The 22560-nt window shown below is 38.1% G+C and overlaps 2 protein-coding genes across 3 annotated transcripts; both read left to right on the forward strand.

The window, feature by feature from the left end:
* Positions 1 to 230: 230 nt before the first annotated feature.
* LOC122038505 lies at positions 231 to 19275 on the forward strand. The gene is made up of 5 exons (XM_042598283.1): positions 231 to 670; positions 740 to 922; positions 18604 to 18673; positions 18768 to 18839; positions 18944 to 19275. The coding sequence occupies exons 1-5, from the start codon at positions 341 to 343 to the stop codon at positions 19003 to 19005; spliced, it is 717 nt and encodes a 238-aa protein (XP_042454217.1). The 5' UTR covers positions 231 to 340; the 3' UTR covers positions 19006 to 19275.
* LOC122038504 lies at positions 11824 to 18597 on the forward strand. Of its 2 annotated transcripts, none has more exons than XM_042598282.1 (2): positions 11824 to 14374; positions 14460 to 18597. In XM_042598282.1, the coding sequence occupies exon 1, from the start codon at positions 12273 to 12275 to the stop codon at positions 13491 to 13493; it is 1221 nt and encodes a 406-aa protein (XP_042454216.1). In that variant the 5' UTR covers positions 11824 to 12272; the 3' UTR covers positions 13494 to 14374; positions 14460 to 18597. The 2 variants fall into 2 exon arrangements, with proteins under 2 accessions (XP_042454216.1, XP_042454215.1); XM_042598281.1 differs by having other exon boundaries at positions 11824 to 13907; positions 14017 to 18597.
* Positions 19276 to 22560: the final 3285 nt, after the last annotated feature.

Below are 22560 nucleotides of genomic sequence, written 5' to 3' on the forward strand. Positions count from 1 at the left end.
TAGAATATCTATCAGCAACTTTTAATAAATCAATCATGAACAGGCATTCTTATATTTTGAATTGAAGGAGCCCACATGGTAGGCCCAAATAGATAACGATGGCGGCCCAAACTAATGCCTTAGTCATTCGATGGCGACTTCTGATTGCACCACGTGGATCACTTTCGCCTGCGACGGCTTCTCTCGCAGGCTCATCTCATCGTATAACGAACCAACGATAGAGAACGCTGGCTTTCCTTTTCTTCACTGGCGTAGCGCCGCTGGCATTGCTTACTAGAAGTTTCTTCTCTCCTGGGTGTGCCTTTGGACATCGCCACATCGGTGACGACAGCAATCCGCCATGGCTGGCAGCAGCTCTCTCCATGGAACCCTCGCCCTCCACTTTACCTTCAAATCCTGCCTCAAGCGCCCACTCTTCGCCTCCATTTTAACTCCCACTGCCGCTTCATCGAAGCCTCTCCGCTCCGGCTCCGTCAAAGGCGGTTTCAGATCCAAGCGAGGCGCCTCGGTTCCCTCTGGAATCGCTTCCGCTACCTTTTCCGACGACCTCCGCCCGGGCCTCGGTGAGAACCCAGAAGTCGTCATATCAGGGGAGTGGCCGGATAATTTCTCGCTCCTTAGCTACGATGACCTCCGCGCCTATTTGGAGACCCAGATCATCAACGAAAAGGTCGGTCTCGTTTCTAGAATCTTGCTTGTTCTTTGCTTCGCTGGTGTACTGACCGGATCCATGGAGCAGATGAAGCCTACGGCGACGTTGGCGACGGTGATGTCGACTCCTGTCCGGATGGCGAGGCCTGAGCAGACGCTGGAAGAGATCGATCACAATTTTGAGTTCGTGTCGGGGCTTCCGGTGATCGATGAACAACTGAGGTGCATCGGTGTTATCTCTAAGAAAGATAAATCCAGAGCATCAAATGGGGTTTGTTTCGTACTTCATTTACTTTTATCATTACACTTCCACATCTCCCTCCTCCACATGTATCTTGTATGTATTCTTTACTTTATACTAATTTAGTAATCTTTTCCCTTTTTTTTTCTCATTAATAACCTGGTGGGGGTGTGTTTCTAGTGCTGATAGGAAATGTTGTTTCATTACTGGCATATGTTTAGCCAAAATCTTAGGTATACTTTTGCAGCTGCTGTCCGTTAACAACCAAAGAATGCAAAGTTATTATATACCGGAGAGGAATCGCGTCCGTTGACCAGCGGGATTTTGTCTTAATCTTTTTTAGGGTTATGGACGGTAACATTTTGGTATAGGATTCAAAAACCTTTGTGCATGAAAGAAATAGGTAGGCTCAACTGACCTATGTATAGTAGCGAATATAAGTGTAAAATGTGGAACTTGACACTGCCCTATTATCTGTGGACAAAGTCTATGCAGGCCCCTTGCAGGTTTGCCTGGAACCTCGGTTGTCTGTCCTTGAATTTTTTTCCTGTCTTGTGCATTACTCATTCTTCTTTGTTATATGTACTTATTATTTTCCTTTCTCCTGTTCTTATGTTCATCCATTTTTAATACCACGTGTACTCCTCTCTCTCTCTATCTCTCTCCTATCTCGTGTGAACCTATTTTTTATGCCATATGCACTCAGTTGTATATCATGCATGCTCATTCTTTAAACCATGTGCACAACTTGGAGCAAAGTTTGATGCTGCCACACCTAAGTTTTAACCTAGTTTCTATGAACAAGAACTTGTGATATGATTTCTAGTCCTCTTTTGTTTTGCAAAGAGGGGGCAACACCTCTCAACCTTTAACGCGGAAGAAGAGGAAAAGAGAAAGAGAGATCACAGTAACAAGACTGTTGTAATAAAGAGATTTTTAATTCATCCCTATTTCAGGAGAAATACATCGTTTATATAACCACACAACCCTAAGCAGCATCAACTTATTTACAAAAGATAAAAAGACTTATCTACCCTTGTTCTTCGCGTACCGGGCTGCCTTTTATTTAAGTATTAGACATTGTTGTAATAAAGAGATTTTTAATTCATCCCTATTTCAGGAGAAATACATCGTTTATATAACCACACAACCCTAAGCAGCATCAACTTATTTACAAAAGATAAAAAGACTTATCTACCCTTGTTTCTCACAACACTCCCCCTCAAGTTGAACATATATATCAAACATGTTTAACTTGCTAAGAGAAGAGTCGAACACAGCTTGGGGTATAGCTTTTGTAAACATATCAGCAAGTTGGTCCTCAGACTTAACATAAGGCAGACATAGCTCTCCAGAATCAAGTCTCTCCCGAATAAAGTGACGATCAATCTCAATGTGTTTAGTCCGGTCATGCTGTACTGGATTATTTGCAATATTGATTGCTGCCTTGTTGTCGCAATACAGCTTGAGAGGTAATTCAACCTTTAATCCTATGTCTGTCAACAAAAAACTCAACCACAACATCTCTGCAAGACCATGTGCCATGGCTCGATATTCTGCTTCAGCACTGGACCGTGCACAAACATTTTGTTTCTTACTTCTCCAAGTTACCAAGTTTCCTCCCAAAAAAGTGCAATAGCCAGAAGTGGACCTTCTATCATCTCGAGAACCAGCCCGCATCAGAATAGCATTCCACCTTCAGATCACCACCTCCTTTAAACAGCAAGCCTTTTCCAGGACATGATTTCAAGTACCTTAAAATCCTGTCAATGGCCTTCATGTGGATAGTCTTAGGAGCATGCATGTATTGACATACGACACTAACAGCATAGGTGATGTCAGGCCTAGTCATAGATAAATAGAGTAATTTTCCAACCAGCCTTTGATACGTTCCCTTTTCCAGACTTGTAAGATCTTCCCCACTAGAACTAGTAAGATCATGATTTACTTCTATAGGAGTAGACGCTGGCCGAGAACCCAGCTTCCCTGTCTCCTTGAGTAAATCCAACACATATTTTCTCTGACACACATAGATCCCTTTTTTTTGATCGAGCAATTTCAATGCCCAGAAAGTACTTCAATGACCCAAGATCTTTAATTTCAAATTCTGATGTTAACTTGGACTTAAGAGTCTGGATTTCTACCTCATCATCACCTGTAACTATCATATCATCAACATAAACCAAAAGAATGGTAGTGTTGTCCCCTTTCCTTTTTATAAAGAGTGTATGATCAGCATTCCCTTGTTTAAAGCCAAACAAAATCATGACTTTGCAAAACCTGTCAAACCATGCTCTGGGAGATTGTTTAAGCCCATACAAAGCTTTTCTTAGCTTGCAAACCTTTCCTTTTGTTTCAATTCCAGGAGGTGGCAACATGTATACTTCTTCACAAAGGTCACCATTCAAGAAGGCGTTTTTGACATCTAACTGAAATAGAGGTCAATCATATTAAGCAGCAAGAGAAAGAATTACCCTGACAGAGTTCAGCTTTGCAACTGGTGCGAAAGTTTCCAAGTAATCTACCCCATATGTTTGGGTAAATCCCTTGGCAACAAGTCTGGCTTTATATCTAATCACTTCACCCTCTGAGTTATACTTGATAGCATAGACCCATTTAGAACCAACCAAGTTCTTCCCCTTCGGGGGATCAACTAATTCCCAAGTACCATTTCTGTTAAGAGCCTCCATTTCGTCGTTCATTGCTTCCTGCCACCTTGAATCCCTTACTTCCTCATAATAGGAAGAAGGTATAGCATGATTTGATAACTGTGAAACAAATGCATGATATGAAGGAGACAAACGAGAATATGAAACGTAGTTGGAGATAGGATGTTGAGTACATGACCTGACACCTTTTCTAACAGCAACCGGAAGGTTCAGCTCATTCATATTTAGAGGTGCGGTTGACTCAACTGATGAGGATAACTGCTACACAGGATCAGGAGCCAGAGCATCCGATTCAACTAGCCGATCAATAGTAGGTTCTTGCTTGCGTCTTTGTCGTTTGTAAGTAATAATATCTGGTGAAGACTGTGCTCCCAGTGACGGAGCATCTTTTCCCAGTGGTGGGACATCTTTTCTATTTTCTATGACATCCAGTGGAATAGGAGAAGAAATCACTTGAGGAACCACTTGAGGTACAAAGGAAGAGGTAATATTCTCCCCCTGAGGATGAGACTGAGGAGAATAATAGGACTCAGACTCAAAAAAAGTAACATCCTTCAAAATATATCTCGTCCTAGTAATAGGATCAAAGCACTTGTAGCCTTTCTGGCAAGTAGAATATCCTATAAAAACTCCTCGTATAGAACGAGGATCAAGTTTAGAGGACTTGGGACCAAGAACATGAATAAAACAAAGAGAACCAAAAACCCGAGGTGTAAGGGAGAACAACTCTACACAAGGATGAAGAATAGTGAGAGGACACCGGTTCCCGAGACCTTTAGATGGCAATCGATTGATGAGATAAGCGGCTGCAAAAACAGCATCAGCCCAGAAATATTTGGGTAAGTGACGTTGAAATAAAAGTGCACGGGCTGTTTCAAGAATATGACGATTCTTTCTCTCGGCCACTCCATTTTGTTGTGGTGTGTAGGGACAGGATGACTCATGAAGAATTCCCAAATCCTCAAGAAAAGTATTTAGAGACTGGGCAAAGTACTCACGGGCATTGTCAGAACGAAGAATCTTCACCTTTGAGTTAAATTGGGTTTCAACCATTCTACAAAAATTTTGAATAAGACGAGGAACTTCGTCCCTGGTTTTCATCAAATAAAGCCATGTACAGTGGGTGTAGTCATCAATAAAGGAGAGAAAATATCGATAGCCATCCAAAGAAGGCACAGGAGAGGGCCCCCACACATCCGAATGAACAAGATCAAATGGAGATAAACTCTTCTTTAAAGACTCAGAAAAATGTGTTCTACAATGTTTGGACAATTGACAGATTTCACATTGAAATTACTGAAGAGAAACAGAAAAGAAAAGACTAGGAAATAAAATTTTCAAAGACTGAAAAGACAAATGTCCCAACCGAGAATGCCACAAAAGAATTTCTTGATGCTTAGTTTCTAAACACTTGGCCGCAGATTTCAGAGCAGATGTTGTTTCAAGCTGATAATAATAGAGACCCCCTACTTCACGGCCAGTCCCAATCGTCTGCTTGGTCTCCAGATCCTGGAAGACACAATGATCAGGGAAAAAGGTTACGGAGCAGTGTAGTTGTTTAGTAATGCTACTAACAGAAAGTAAATTAATAGAGACGGAAGGAACATGAAGTGCAGAGGATAGGAAAAAATGATCTGTAAGTTTTATGGACCCTTTGCCAGCAACAGTGGCTTTGGTTCCATCTGCAATGATCACTTTCTCCTGCCCAGAGGATAAAGAGTAAGAAATAAAGGAGTTAGCGGCATTTGTCATGTGATCCGTAGCTCCTGAATCAATGACCCAGGGGCTGTAAAAGTTGGGACCAGTAACACTTAATCCCAGACCACGAATACCTGTGTGCGCCTGAGAGGGAGTAGAGTCTGCAGGAGTAGAGGCCGAAGATGAAGCCTGAAGCCGAGAGAGAAGATGCTGGAGATTAACAATATCAGTAGAAGACAGTCCAGTGGTAGAAGGCACAGAGGAACCGATAGGCTCTTTATTTTCTATCTTTTGGACAGCAATATTACTACTATTAGGAGCCTTCTTAGCGTTGTGCTTAAATTTTTCAGGTTTCTTTTCTGGATATTTTTCCCAACAGAAATCTGAATCATGATTAGTCCTCTTGCAGTGCCGACAAAATCTGTCCCCTTGTCTTTTAGTTCCCCCAGGTCAGAACTTGTTTGCAGAACCAATAAAGACAGAGGTCTCCCCGATCGGAGGGCCTACAGCGGAAATCCCCTTGTTGTTCATGGTCCTTTTTCTACCTTCTTCACTTAGAATTTTGTAGTAAACCTATTCTAGAGAGGGAGTAGGATCAAGACCAAGGATTTGCCCTTTTAAATTTTCAAACTCTGCAGTAAGGTCATCTAAAAATTTAATAATTCTGTCTTTTTCCAGAAGCTTTAAATATCTCTGATGATCATCCGTGGAACTCCAATTTTCCATCCGGTAGTAGTCAAACTCATCCCACAGCCCCTTCAGAGTAGCAAAATAATTGGTGACGGACATAGAACCTTGTTCAAGTTTGAAAATTTGACTGCTGATCTGATAGGTACGCAGCATATCATGTCGACGTCCATACATCTGCTCTAGTGTCTTCCACATGTCGTACGCCGTTTTGTTATGAAGAATGACTTGTTTGATGCCAGAATTAACAGAGTTAAGCATCCAAGTCATTAATTGAATATTGTCACGCCGCCAAGTGCGAAAGCTAGGATCCTTCTCATCTGGTTTTACTTTAGTGCCATGAAGAATATCAAGTTTATCATGGCCTTCGACATAAAGTTCAACGGCAACTGCCCATGATGCATAATTTGTTTCAGACAATTTTTCTGATACGATCTGAAGACCGGATCCTCCAGTGCCTGTCATTATGAAAACTGGTTGTACCTGTCCTGAAGAAGACATAGGGTTCACAGAAATCCCAGAGGATTCGCTAGCGTTGTCCGCCATTAAGATCACAAAAAAAAAAAATATGTTTCTTTTTCTGGAAGGGCGGCGGCAGTAGACTAGGCTGAAGAGAAGAGGAAAGGGGAAGTGCAGGAGGCAGAGAACTCTGGAACAGGAGGCAGCTTCTTGTGCTTTCTGTCCGACACTACTGGAGGCTTCTGCTGGTGGCTCTGGCCGATGGCAACGTCCGCGGCGTTGGGTGGACGGGAGGCGTCTGCGGCGTGCGCGAGCAGAGACGGCGTCCGCGGCGTGCGCGAGCAGAGAGGGTGTACGCGAGCAGAGACGGCGTCCGCGGCGTGCGCGAGAAGAGAGCGTGCGCGAGCAGAGAGGGCGTCCGCGTGCGCGAGCAGAGAGGGCGTCCGCGTGCGCGAGCAGAGAGGGCGCAGCGTGTGCAAGCAGAGAGGGCGTCCGCGTGTGGTCGGCAGCAGGAAACCAAGGAAACCAGAGACCAAACGCGCGAGCGATGAAGAAGGGAAGGGAAAGCTTGGTCGGCGCTAGGGCAGAGAGGAAGAAGATGCGCCAGGCGGCGGCGGTTAGGGTTAGGGATCAGAAACCTGCTCTGATACCATGTTGTAATAAAGAGATTTTTAATTCATCCCTATTTCAGGAGAAATACATCGTTTATATAACCACACAACCCTAAGCAGCATCAACTTATTTACAAAAGATAAAAGACTTATCTACCCTTGTTCTTCGCGTACCGGGCTGCCTTTTATTTAAGTATTAGACATTGTTGTAATAAAGAGATTTTTAATTCATCCCTATTTCAGGAGAAATACATCGTTTATATAACCACACAACCCTAAGCAGCATCAACTTATTTACAAAAGATAAAAAGACTTATCTACCCTTGTTTCTCACAACAAAGACAAAGACGCACAAAAGGACCAAACATGAGGAAGGAGAAGAAAAAGAGGAATAAGAAGAGTTATCGTGGTTCGGCGGTGTGCCTACTCCACAAAAACGGTCAAAGCTTTATTAGAATTCTCTTTACACAATTGAATCATATTTCATGATTCTAGTGATTATACAATAGGTTTACAATGATCCCTATAAATAGTGGCTAAACCCCACATCCAGTAAAATCGTAACAGAATTTATTAAAAAAAAATTACAACAGAATTTTGTTATGAAAAATCATAACATAATTCTGTTACGAAAAACTTTAATAGATTTTTTCTTCGATAACACCCATCGCATTGGCCTTCATCCAAATATGATCCACCAACAGTTTCCACCTTGGTAAATATTCACCCCTTCGAAGAACACGATTATTTGAATAAAATTTCACTTGGATATCTGGGTTTAGGCTTCCTTCCCCTAACATCTAAAGATATGGATCAAGTTCAAGCAATGCTTGAACTTCTTTGTAGTCATCTTGTGAAACTTCACATCAATGTGCTTAGTTTTCGTATGATACACTCGATTTTTCGCCAAATAGATAGGACTTTGACTATCTCATAACAACTTGATTCCATCTTGCTGAACACTCAGTTCTCTAACCTACAACCAACCCTGTAGGCCATAAAGTTTTCTTTGCTGCTTCAGCTGCTGACATGTACTCTGACTTTGTAATAGACAATGCAATAATAGATTGTATCATAGATTATCAACTGATAGGTCCTCTTACCACTGGGAACATGTATCCTATAGTAGACCAGCTCCAATTATCTAAATTTTCTGCCCAGCAACTGAAAGATCTTCCAGTTATTTACTGAACATGATGTCATAATTAGTTGTATTTCTCAAGTATTTGAAAATCCACTTCACTGCATGGGCGACCAGGATTTGGGAGAAATTTACTTACCATACTTACTGCTTACACCAAATCTAGTCTCGTGCAAACCATGGCATGCATCAGACAAACAACCGCACTAGCATAAGGAACCTTTGACATCTCTTGGATATCATCATCCATCTTTGGACATTGTGTACTAGATAACTTGAATTGATGCGCCAGGGTATGCTCATCGACTTTACATTCTTTATGTTGAACATATCCAACACCTTCTCCATATAGCTACGTTGAGACAACCATAATCTCCTTGCAGCTCTATCCCTGTGAATCTCCATCTCAAAAATCTTCTTGGCCTCTCTCAAATCTTTTATGTCAAATTCTTTGCTCAGTAGCCTCTTCAATTTATCGACCTCTTTCATCTTTTTTGCAACAATGAGCATGTCATCTACGTATAGTATTAAGAAAGCCCGTGATTCATTTTTAAGGCTCTTCACATATATCCAGCAATTATACTCACTTCTCCTATATCCGTTTTAAATCATGTATGAATCAAAACGTTTGTACCATTGCCTAGGAGATTATTTCAATCCATAGAATGGTTTCTTCAATTTGCAAACTAACTGCTCTTGTTCGAGCTGACTAAATCTCTCAGGTTGCGACATAAAAATTTGCTCCTCCAAATTTCCATGAAGAAATGATATCTTCACATCCATTTGCTCCAGCTGCAAATCGTGATGTGCCATCAAATCCAACATTGCTCTAATTGACGTATATCTTACTATTGGAGAGAAAATTTCTTTGTAATCAATCCCGTTTCTCTGTGAATACTCCTATGCTACCTACTGAGCCTTGAACTTCACTTCTTCTCCCTACATTTCTTCTTTCTTCTTGAATATCCACTTGCACCCTATAGTTTTCTCACCTTCAAGAAGTTTCACTAGATCCCATGTTTGGTTTTTATGCAACGACTTTATCTTCTCAGCCATAACATCCGTCCACTTGTCTTTCTCAGAGCTGTGTATCGCCACCTGAAAACATATAGGGTCCCCGCTACTAGTGATAAGCGCATAAGATATCAAATTTTCAAATTCGTATATGGTGGGTGGTTTTATGACTCGTCTCGTTCTGCCACCAGCTATAGTGCGATGCTCCATGTGCTCTGAGCTAGACTCATCATATTCATGAGTCTGTAGCTCCACCTACATAACATCTTTCTCCATGTTGCAGTGTTTTCTTTCCTTCTTCCTGAATACAATGTAGCATAGCCTTCTCATCAAACACTACATCTCTGTTGATCACCACCTTATTTGCCTTAAGATTCCAAGCTTGAAGCTTTTAACTCCTTTCTAATATCACAGGAAAATGCACTGCTTTGATTTCGCATCCAGCTTTGATCTTTCCTCACTAGATATATGCATATAGGCTGGACATCCAAAAACTTAAAGATGAGAGTAATCCACTTAATTCTTTGTCCATACTTCCTCTGATATTTTGTCTTCTAGTGCTACCCTTGGTGATCTATTAATGAGATGACATGATATGTTAACCGCTTTTGCCTAGAAATTCTTTGCTAGCCCTGCATTTAACCTAAGGCATCTTTCCTTCTCAATAATTGCTCTATTTCAACCTTTCCGCCATCCCATTTTTATTGAGATGTCTTGCGAATCGAGAAATGCTTCATTATCTCATGTTGTTCACAAACTTCCTGAATCCTTGAATCTGTGTACTCAATCCTATTATCTGACCTAAGACATTTGATCTTTCTTCTGGTCTGGTTCTCCACTTCAGTTTTTCACAGTTTAAACTTTGTAAAAGTTTCCAACTTGTAACGCATAAAGTATATCCAGACCTTTCGTGAGTAATCATTAGTAAAACTCATAAAATACAAGTGCTCTCCACGTGATGTCCCCGAAGATCCATATGTACGTAGTCTAGAATTCCCTCCATCTTGTTTGTTGTCGTCTTGAATTGCACATAGCTCTGTTTCCCAAGAACACAGAATTTGCATAATTCAAGCTTACATGTCTTGATACCCTTCAACAACTCTCTCTTGTAAAGTTCTAGCATCCCACGTTCACTCAATGCTCTAGCCATATATGTCACAAGACTATACTGTCTGATTCAGACTCCACCATGATGACTCCACTTATAACTGTAGTCCCTATCAACTTATAGATGCTCCCTGTTGTCCTTTCATTACCTTTAGAGCTCTATTGCTGACTTTTATCGCCCCGCTTACTGATTTGTAATTATAATTAATACCATCTAGTGTGTCTAGCGAGATCAAGTTCTTTCTTAGCTCTGATATATATCTAACATCACATAGGGTTCTGATCACACCATCAAACATCTTGATTCTGACATTCCCTATGTCGATAACTTTGCATGATGCATCATTTCCCATCAACATTAAACCAGAATCCACTGTCTTATAGGTGTCAAACCAATCTTTTGTTTGGAGTCATGTGATATGAACATGCATAGTCTAAAATTCATGCATCTGTCAATTGCTCCGAACTCGACATAACTAGCATATCTCCATCATCGCTCTCTGAATTTTCCTCTTCAACTATGCTTGCAGATTTTGCTGAACCACTTTTGTTCTCTGCAATATGTTTCTTTGTCTCTGGACAATCTCTCTTAATATGACATTTGTCTCCACATTTATAGCACGTGATCACCTTCTTCTCGACTGAAAACGAGCCTTGTTGTTACCAGATTCATGTCAAGATTTGTTCCTACCACGCTCTTGGTTGCTAGTTACCACAAGTCCTCCTCCCTAGAAATTTCATCGCTTGTTTTCTTCTTTTGGTGAAAACTTAGCAACGTACCTGTGATCTTCTCTAATTTGAGAATTTCCTTACCCACATCAAAGTAAACCAAATTCTCGTATGTAGAAGATGAAGGTAGAGAATTTAACAACATCAATGTCTTGTCTTCGTCTTCAATCTTCACATCAATCTGCTTCAGATCGCTCATAATCTGGTTAAATACGTTGATGTGCTGGCTCAGATCGGTTTCTTTTGTCATCTTCAGCTTGAATAATTTTTGCTTAAGATACATCTTGTTTGTCAATGACTTTGACATGTACCAACTTTCCAACTTTTACCAAACTGCCACCTATGACTCCTCGTCCATGACATGGTACATCATATTGTCAGTAAAACAAAGCCTAATTGTTGCCACTGCCTTCGCCTGAAGTTCTTCCCAATATGATCTCTCCATGTTTTCCCATTTCCTTTTTCCTAGCGCATTTACTGTGCCTTGTTGCACCAACAAGTTCTTGACTCTTCTTTGCCATAATCCGAAGTTCCTGGTTATGTTAAACTTCACCATATTAAACTTCGTAGAAGTCGTCCCCGACATGTTGAAGAAATCCGCCAAAAGCGATTTTTTAAGGCCATATCAAACTTCACCATATCAAACTTCGTAGAAGTCATCCCCGACATGTTCGAACAGAAAGGATCTCGATCGATCCAGGGTCTGGATCGGTCCAGTGATCGATCTAGACGCCCTGGATCGGTCCAGTGATCGATCCAGACGCCCTGGATCGATCCAGTGATCGATCCAGACTCTTTCTGTTCGAACAGAAAGGATCTCGATCGATCACAGGATTAATCCAATTTCTTGGATCGATCCAATGATCGATCTTCTAGATGCCTTGATTGATTCCCATTTTTTTTCTAATTAATTAATTATTTGTTCTGATTTTTTTTCTTTTGTTTTTCTAGGATTTTGATTGTCTGGTTAGAATTTGCAATGTCTATGAATTTGTCAAAAAAAAGATAAAAAAGATATTGGTTGGAAATATTGTTATCAAAATGAAGGGGAAAAATCTGTTCGGTGTAAATTTTGTCATCATATATCGAATGGAGGGATTACTCGTTTGAAAGAACATTTAGCTCAAACTCATAAAGGGGTTGCACCTTGTGTTAGTGTTCCGGATGATATTAAGAAAGAAATTAGAGAATCAATTGACAAAATTAGAGCATCTAAAAGCAAACAAACCGAATTGTTACGAGAGATTGGTGAAGGTCCCCAAAGTATGAGTACACAATCATCAAAAGTTGGAAGTGTAGGAGGAAATTCAATTGGATGTTCTGGTAGTGGTGAATCAAAAGGTAAAGGTACCCTTCATGGATTTGTTAGTTCTGAACCTCGACAAACAACTCTAAATTCGACATACAAAAAAGATTTACTGGTTGATGTGAAGCGTAGAGTTGGTCGTTTTATATACTCTGTCGCACTTCCGTTTAATGTTGTGAATGATCCTTATTGGTTGCCTATGGTTGAGGGCATTGAGGAATATGGAAGAGGGTTCAAGCCTCCTTCAATGCATGAGTTAAGAACTTGGATACTTAAAGCTGAGGTTGACGGCATCAACCTAATATATGAGGAGCATAAAAAAGCATGGAAAAAATATGGATGCATTATTATGTCCGATGGTTGGACGGATGGAAAGAATAGAAGTTTGATTTATTTTTTGGTAAATAGTCCCACTGGCACTTTCTTTTTGAAATCTATTGATGCATCAACTTCTATTAAAAATGGGGAACTGATCTTTAAATATCTTGATGATGTTGTTGATGAGGTGGGAGAGGAAAATGTAATTCAAATTGTCACGGATAATGCTTCGAATTGCATTAAGGCGGGGAAAAAAATTATGGAGACTAGACATAGAATTTGGTGGACACCTTGTGCGGCGCATTGCATTGATCTAATGTTGGAGGATATTGCAAAGTTGAAGATTTTTTCTAATACAATTGAGCAAGATAAGATGGTTGTGAAGTTCCTTTACGGTCATGGGACTATAGTTTCTTTGATGAGAAAGTATACAAACGGTAAAGAAATTCTCCGTCCCGCTGTTACTCGCTTTGCTACTTCATTTCTCACTCTTCAGAGTATGTATAAGGTTAAAAGGCCACTTGAACAAATGTTTGCTTCCGAAGATTGGGTTAGTTCACCACTATCTCAAACAACTCAAGGGAAGGTCGTGAAGAGAATTGTTATTAATGATCCCAACTTTTGGCCACATGTTGCATTTGGTGTTAAGAGTGTTGTTCCTCTTGTAAGTGTGTTAAGGAAAGTTGATTCGGAGGAGAGATCGATCATGGGATATATTTATGAACTTATGGATAAGGCAAAAGAGACAATAAAATTTAATTGTGGGGGAGTTGACAGAAAATATAAGCCCATTTGGAAAAAATTGATTCACGATGGACTCCACAACTTCATCATCCTCTACACGCGGTCGGGTACTATTTGAACCTGCAATTGCGTTATGAAGAAAAATTTTCTGATTGTGATGAAGTTAGAGATGGATTGTATATTTGCATGGATAGGATGTTGTCTTCTGATGATCGTCTTAAAGCAGACATCCAATTGGACTTGTATAATAAAGCTGAAGGAGAATTTGGAACTCCAATAACAAAACGAACAAGAATGTTGCAAACTCCGGATAAAATTTTCTTCTTGTAAACGTTCTTGTAAAATTATACTAGCATTTATATTTTAAAATTATATACATTCTTGTAATTTTTTTTAATGTTATTACTTATTAGTCTCGTGGTGGGAACGTTTTGGAAGTAAGACACCCGATCTTACTACATTTGCAATTCGAGTGCTTGGTCTCACTTGTAGTGCTTCTGGATGTGAAAGAAATTGGAGCACTTTTGAATCGGTGAGTATTCTAAGTTTCTAACTCTACTTGAATTTTAATTGTTTTATAATTTTCATATGATTGTTTATTTTTAATTTTTATATATATATTTTCTTCTTTGTAATATTAGATTCATACAAAAAAGAGAAATAGGCTTGAACATGCAAAGTTGAATGCGTTGGTGTTTGTGAAATATAACTTCAAGCTTAGGGAGAGAAGCATTAGGAGGAGAGACAAGATTGATCCCATTGTAGTTGATGAAATTAATTCGGATGATGAATGGATAACTGAGAAAGAAGGTCCAGTTCTCCCCGTAACTACTAAATGGCTTGAAGATGATGAATTATTTGAAAGTGATCCTATTGTGAGTATGTCGTCGGCTACTTTTGAAAGTCTTTTCGACTCAGATAAGCGAATTGAAGATGTTGAGGATATAGTTGAAGTTCCTCCTACGAATTCAAAAAAAAAAAAAGTTGTTGAAAATTCAAGTAAGCACTAAGCATATACAAATTATTTATTTATATCTACTTTACTTATAATTGATTCTTAAATGCCGTATCTCTTATATAATAGGTGGAAGCAAAGACAAACAAGCAAGGTTGAGTCTTATTGATGTGGAAGATAATCATCTTGATGCTGAAAATTATGGAGGAGTAATTCCAGCAACTTTTGATAGTGGAAAATTTCCAACCATAGACACTATTGATGATGATAGTAATATCGAATTGGATGATACTGATTATTTTTAGGTTATGTTGTTTTAATTATAAGACTTTTTAAATTGTTGCTATAGGATATTTTATGATTAATTTTAGGTTATGTTATTTTTATTTTACTTATATAAGTATATATATATATATATATATATATATATTTTAATTTAAACATTGACGTGCACGAAAAGCTTGCGCTATACGCTTCGCTATTTACGCTACGCGATGACAAGACAAAAACGCTATGAACCAACGCTACGCGATTTAAAACACTACGCACCACACATAAATTTGTGTATTGTAGTGTTAATCACCTATTCGATAATTGGCATGTTAATAGTTGCCAGCTCAAATGTGATGCTGCTGTTTGTTCTGCCTTGCAAGGGCTGTACCCTTTTAGTTGTTTAAAATTATGTGGTCGTGTCAGTTCTAGTTTCCTTCCCATCCTAATTCATCTTTGCATAATAACATGTTGGTACATCATATAAATTATTGTATATGCCATTACACTAATGATAAATTGTAGTTCAACTTATGGAATTCTATATTTCAATGGAAAGCTGAATAAAATATAGGCACATTGCCATTTTGATATTTTAGGATAGAGAGTTCCAACTGATTTTATCCATTTTAAAAGTCTCCAGTTTTTGCAGTTACTTTTTTTGTTCCATGAAGGGCCTAAAACGGTTATGATTAAACATTTTATAAATTTTTATCTTTATTCATTCATCGTGTTCTATTTCATGAAAATGCCTTGTTGAAATTTCATGAAAATTCCCTTTTCATAATATTTTCCAATCATTGCTAGTAGCTACACTCACCTTTACTTTGTAAAGTAGAAACATTTGTAATACAACTATACACATGAAATTTTATGGACAAAAATCAAAAGGGCGCCCCAAATTAATAGAAACATCATATTAGCACCCCTTTTTCTAAAAAAAAGTCAAATGAGCACACCTCTCATGATTTTATCCAAAAATACTCTTGGGTTCAGCGCTGTTGTAGAAGCTACCGGCTAGCTTTTACACGCTCGATTATGATTAGACTGTGTTCATTTGAAATGTAATGAGTGTCATGAAATCCTATCGTTTGGTTTGCTCATTAAAATGTTGTTTTAATCAAGTTATTACTCAGAAAAGCAAAATCAAAATGATATAACGTTACAACTAGCTTCTACAAGGTGTAGAAGCTAACATACACGATCGATTATAATCAAATAATCTTCATTTGAAATGTGATAAGTGTCATGGAGTCTCAATCATTTATTTTGCTCGTTAAAATATTGTTTTAACCAGTTTATCACTCAAATAAGCAAAATCAAAATGATATAAAGTCACTATTATAGAAGCTAGTTGAATTGTAGAAACTAGTTGCTAGCTTCTCATAATGTATTGTAGAAGCTAGTTGTTAGCTTTTGCAATTGTAGAAGCTAGTTGCTAGCTTCTACACGACTAAATGATCAGATAATATAAGGGTATTTTGGGTATGCCACTTTAAATGGGGCGTCCATTTGACTTTAATCATAAATAGGGTGCCTACGAAAACGCAAATGATGGGCGCTCATTTGATTTTTGTCCAAATTTTATCAAGCATTTTTCCTGTACATAAATGCTAGTGAAATGTTACCTTATCTCTCATGCAACATATAAATCTTCTTTTAAGGTTTGCATCCGTCCATGATGTCTTCGAGATACATTTGTTGACCACAGTGGCACATCTCTAAAGTTGACATCCTTGTGCCTTGAATTGGCTTTTCATACATATCAGCAGCAATTAGTAGAAATCAGTGTAGCATAATTAGCAGCATTAATTATCAGTTTCCTAAATATTGTAACACAATTGCAGTGCTCCAAACATTTACCTAATTGTAAACTTGAATGTGTTTTCTTTATTTTGTGTCGATAGAGCATTAAGAAATTGGATTATCACCATAAGAAATACCTTAATGCTTCATGCTCGTCTGGGTATAATTTCAATAGTGCCAAGCCTTAACAATTAGGAACAAAGAGCTTGATTTTCCCCTCCTCTTTTCTTTTCTTCTTTTCTCTCCTCCGCTGTTCTCTTCTTTCCCTCTCTACATGTAAACAATACCTCGATGTTTCCTTTTGCGGTTACAAAGAGTCTGAATCTACTCATTAAGGATGGCTTTCTATATTTGGTTTGACCTTCTACACAATTCCCTTTCCTGGATACCAAACCTATAATGTTCATTACTATTTACTATAGCTCTTAAAATTTAAGGGCAGAATGCAGAATTCTACTGTAAAAAGAGTTGTGGCAAAGTTGAGACTATGTTGGCTAAACCTATGATGAGAGTAAATTTTGAAGTTGAATTTTGATAGAGCTGTGATGAAATTGTAGTCAACTGTTCAAACTAGAAAGGAAAGGACATGATATACCATAATTTCTAATTTTATCACATGTATTTTTCAGTATTATTGCATTTACAATAAGCCATATAACCAATTATTTACAGTCAGCTGATGTGGCTAGAAGTTATATTACTATAGTAATCCTTCAACTTACTGGTTTCTTGCTCAGAAAATTCTAATCGTCAATGAGTAGAAGTTAATCTATAAAGCAGGCAATCAAAATATCAATTAAGGCAAAAATAGTAATAATTTTTTAAAAATATAATAAGTACACAGTAGTCTTTCAAAACCTAATAAGAGTTTAACCTAAAATAATTTGTATATTTATGGGTTTCTATAGTATACGTATATTACTTTCATCTGCAATATTGTTACAAACATTCTCATCCACCTGTTGCTATATGTATCCATGTATTTGCCTTTGCAGTAATCTCCAATTTCAATAATTTTTTTACTTGGGCTGAGCCAAATGGCCAAGTATTGGAGCATAATAAGTAAAGCAAGTGTTCAATCCTCTTCTTGAACATAATAAATAGTAGTTGTTACCATTTAGACTTGTCATCTTACTAACGATCACTTCTATCCATTAGGAATACGTCTACTTTTGGGGACCATGGAATGCATCTACTAGCCCATAGGAAACACTAGGAAACATTAGGATTTACATGTGAAAACCCTTGATGGATCAAGAGTAAAAAGACATGAGAAGTATAATCTACTAAAGAAATATGGAGAATAACTTTGTCTCCATAATCATCATGCATAAGGGATAAAAATCAATACTAGGCTATTTTGTTGGAATCAAATACAAATGCATGCAGAGTTCACCATCACTTGTCTCGAGAATGGGTCCTAAATCTCCTCTTTAAGAAATCTCCCATCAAGTTGGTTCAAAAAACTTCTTTCCGCTTGTCTCACAGTTTCAAGCACTCTTGGGGATCTCTGCAAGGATCCCTAGATGCTGATAAACTTTGGCACGCTCTTGAAGAAATTATTGTGTTGAAAAAAATGATGAACCTGTCACCTGAAAACTAAAAGCTAGTGTTGCTGCTCTGTCCTGTACTTAGCAGTCTACTGCCTATGGTTTGACCCCAAAGGAAAACCACTTCTCTTTACTGCTATCTGCCCCTTGTTTATGATTGGTACTGAGTGAATGGTTCATGTGTTCTAGACTGGACACACTATGGGTTGATCCCAACCTCATGGGGTTTCTTTACTGCTACGTGCCCCTTTTGCGTGATTGGTATTGAATGAATGGTTCATGTGTCCTAGACTGAACAGTGGCTTCATGGCTGATTACCTTTACGTGTTGGAAGATCATCAGATGATAAATTATTTAGGTGGAAAAATAAATAAGGTCATATTAAATCATCTAGAGTCGAATTCAGCTGTTTCTTGAAAAGGTGCCATGTAACCACACATAGGAAGTCATTCTATTTCCTTTCAAACTTTTTCATCTTATTTTGACTCTACCATTCTCTACTAGTTCACTGGTTTCCATTTGATGGATAAAAGATTACTATCTAGGATCACTTATTTGCCAATGCCGAATCAAAAAGAGAAATCCAATTTTCCCCTTTATTATTTCTTGCAACTGTATTTGCCTAATATCCAATTATTGCTTTGCAGCTGAAATCCAAGGTTAATGAAATCATGTCTTCTCCTGCAATCACACTCTCAGGTGACAAGACGGTACTAAGTATGTTTCCTCACCCATGATACTTCTCTTCTATATACGACACCTGACTGTTAGATTTGGTTAAGAATTGTTTCCTATGGTCAAAATTATGCAGATGCAGCAGCTTTAATGCTTAAGATGAAGATCCACAGGGTGCCTATATTAGATGCGGAACAGAAGGTTATTGGTAAGAAACGCAAAATGATAAAAACTGTTTATGTTATGTGGTAATTTCACTTACTCAATGATATATCACTTGCTACTAGTAATTAATAATGTTTTTTAAACTAGGAATTGTTACTCGGACAGACATATTTCAAGCACTGGAAGCGCAGAAAGTAGAGTCCGTTTAGATCATGCCAGCTTGCTGTGTATGTATATGGAATAAACTGGTTAAGAGGCTGTTAATATAGTAAATTATGCACCATCTGTTACCTTTTGCCTGCTCTTGTATAGTTGTGCTGGCATATTCACTGTTGAGCTGTTATCGGAGAATAATGATGTGGTACGAAGTTTGTATCTATGATCAAAGCCTCTTGATAACATTTGACTGTGAGATATGTTGATAGTATCATACGTCATGTGGCAAATATATCAAGTATTTCATGAATTTAAAAGGGTAATTAGTTCTATGTAAGAGCGGTCCTGGAACCCATAAGGTGGCCTCCACCTTGTACATCTCGAAAAGCCTAGTTCTGATTTCTAATTTAATTATGTTGGATAATTTGTTAGTCGCTTAAACCCTCCAACCTATACTTTAGCCATAGGCCGTGGAGGAAGAGAGGAGATCAACAGGACTTTGCCACAGGAAGGAGAGGGGTGGTAGAGAATAGTGCTGACTAACAGACATGGAAACACCATCTAAAGTGAAACTAAAACCAGGGTACGTTGAACCATATTCATTAATCCAAATTCAACTCAGTCCCACATGTGACAGCCTATGCCCCGCAACAATTGGCCTTGTTTTGCACCAAACGACACTATTTTTTGCAAAATTAAAGTTTAGCGACTACAAAAATTTACCATGTAAATTTTAGCACAAAGTTGTCCTAGACAAAAATTATGGCATTTTAGCTCGAGAGGTAAAGGCCCATGAGAAAAAAAAAAATAATTAATCAAATTGAGCAACATCGAATCTAGGATGATCAATCTAACCTTATGAAATTTTTATTTATCATCAAGATAAATCGAGAAATACTTGCTATGGACAATCCAAAAATCCAACATCCCATAATTGTAATTCTCATTTGAATACAAATTTTTATAAATATGTCGTATCTGATAATTGAACCGTAGATATCTAGAAAATAACGAAACTCCCTTATTACTGCATCATAACTCAGTGCTCCCATTAGAAAAATAATGATTAATCAGGTTGGGTAACGTCGAGCCTGGGGTGACCAACCCGACCCCATGGAAATTTTCCACCGGCTACCAGGATAAATCGGGAAGCGCTCGCAGCGGGCAGTCCAGAAATCCAGCATCCTTTAGTTGCGTGTCCTATTTGGAAAATTTTTTTTTTACAAATTCGTTATAACTGAGATTCAAATCATGAATATTTAAATGATAATCTGAATATTCTATCGTTACACCAATAGCTGTGCTCCCATTGGAAAAGACTATAGTGTTGTTGCTCTCGTCCCGTGATGCCATTTGTTTTTATAAGTTAGTTCTTAACCATCTCTCTCATGGCAAGTGTCGACTACGCGCATTACAGAACACTAGCCCCATAATATGAGAACACTAGCCCAGAATATGAAGTCACATGCATGGTCCTAGCATGTGGCGTAGTGCCTAGTTTAAGGTACAACTTGTGAGATCGTTTCCTAGTGGCCTCACAAGCCTAGAGCTAGTTATAATGTTTTTGTACCAAACATGATTCTTAAAAGAAGATTTAGCAAAGAGAGGCTAACTTATATGCAGATAAAATGTGAACATTTGAACAAATTATTATAGAAGTTGTTGGCTTCAAATCGGTAAAATTTATGTTTAATGTGAATGTTTATAGTAATCCTAGCCACCTCACTCACTGAGCCCTCATATATCATTAAACTTTCATCCCCACTTATGCCCATAAATATAACAATTAATTAAAAAATTGTAACTGTTTATACAATTAAAAAAATGTACTTACTCATGGGGAAAAAAAAAGGTGTCCTTTTTATTGAATTGTAAAAGGAGCGCTCCCACTTTAATTTTTTATCAAAATGACGTCCCACCTAATAAAATAACACAAATACCCTTTGACACATTGTATATTTCTGACACACGCACTCTCACATATGAATCACCTAAATCGGATCATGTTATAGCAACTATGAAATTATAGTTGTTACAACTATGCAACATCTCAGTTGTAGTAACTACTAAATTATAGTTACTACAATTACAAGTTCAACTTTAAAAAACATAATTTTTTATTCGAATTGAACCATGAGACGTACAATATATCAAATTGAAACTCATTTAGAGATCTTTGATTTGATATATTGCGTGTCTTATGTTTCAACCCAAGTTAAAAATTTTGACATCTCAAATTTTACTCAGTATACATGTTGTAGAAGCTACGAAACCGTAACTGCTACAACTGTATGGTGACTCAGTTGTAGCAGCTACAAAAATATAGTTACTATAACTATAAGTTCAATTTTAAGAGGTCATAATTTTTTATTCAGTTTAAATCATGAAACACACAATATATCAAATCGAAGCTCATTTATATATCTTTGATATGATATAGTGTGTGTCTCGTGGTTTAACTTTAGTCAAAATTATAACCTCTCAAAATTTACTTAGCATATACGTTATATCAGCTACGAAATCATAGCTACTAAAACTACAAGTTTGACTTTAAGAGGTCATAATTTTTTATTCGGATTGAATTACGAAACACACAATATATCAAATTGAAGATCTCTGCTACAAAACTATAGCTACTACAACTACAAAGTATAACTTTGAGAGGTTATAACTTTTGATTCGAATTGGATCATGGGACATACAATATATCAAATCGAAGCTATTCATAGATCTTCGATTTGATATATGTGCATCCTTTGATTCAACTCGAATCAAAAGTTATGGTCTCTCAAAGTTTACCCAATATACATATTGTAGCAACTATGGAGGGCAAATCCTTTGGTCCAAAAAAAAAATGATCAGGGGATGGACCAAATGCAATTGCGATCAGATTGTGGCTGCGATCTGGACGTAATTGATTGCGATATCTCCCTGGGTTCACTATCACCCCCCTCCCTTCCGGTTATAGTTTGGGTAGGGGTAGGTGGTCGGAGGCCACCGATGGTGGGCAACTAGCGAGGCAGCCTAGCCCAGGAGGCGACTTTCGGGTGGCCTCCGACCACCTGGCCCAACCCAAACTATAATGGGGGGTGGGGGAGGGATGGTGAATCCAGGGAGGGATCACAACCAATTGCGACTGAATCACGGTCATAATCCGTCCGCAATTACAAGTGGTCCATCCCCTGGTCCATTTTTTTTTGGACCAAGGGATCTGGCCTTGCAGCTACGAAATCATAGTCGTTATAACTGTGTGGCAACTTAGTTGTAGCAGCTACAATATCATAGCTGTTACAACTGTATAGCAGCTACAAAATCATAGTTATTACAACTGTATAACAGCTATGATTTCATAGCTACCACAACGTGATTTGATTTAGATGGGAATATAGGTGAGAATACGCGTGTCAAAAGCATGCAATGTGTCAGAGAGTATTTGTGTCATTATATAAGGGATGGGGTGCCCTTTTGATAAAAAAAAAAAAAATCAAAGAGGGGCGCTCCTTTAACGATTCGATAAAAAAAAGAAGTACTCTTTTGACTTTTGTCTCTTACTCATTATATTAATGCAATCATCTGCTAAGCATTTAAGTATTTCTAGGGTTGCAAAT

Source organism: Zingiber officinale, chromosome 1A (genome assembly GCF_018446385.1).
Source record: "Zingiber officinale cultivar Zhangliang chromosome 1A, Zo_v1.1, whole genome shotgun sequence".
Lineage (NCBI taxonomy): Eukaryota > Viridiplantae > Streptophyta > Magnoliopsida > Zingiberales > Zingiberaceae > Zingiber > Zingiber officinale.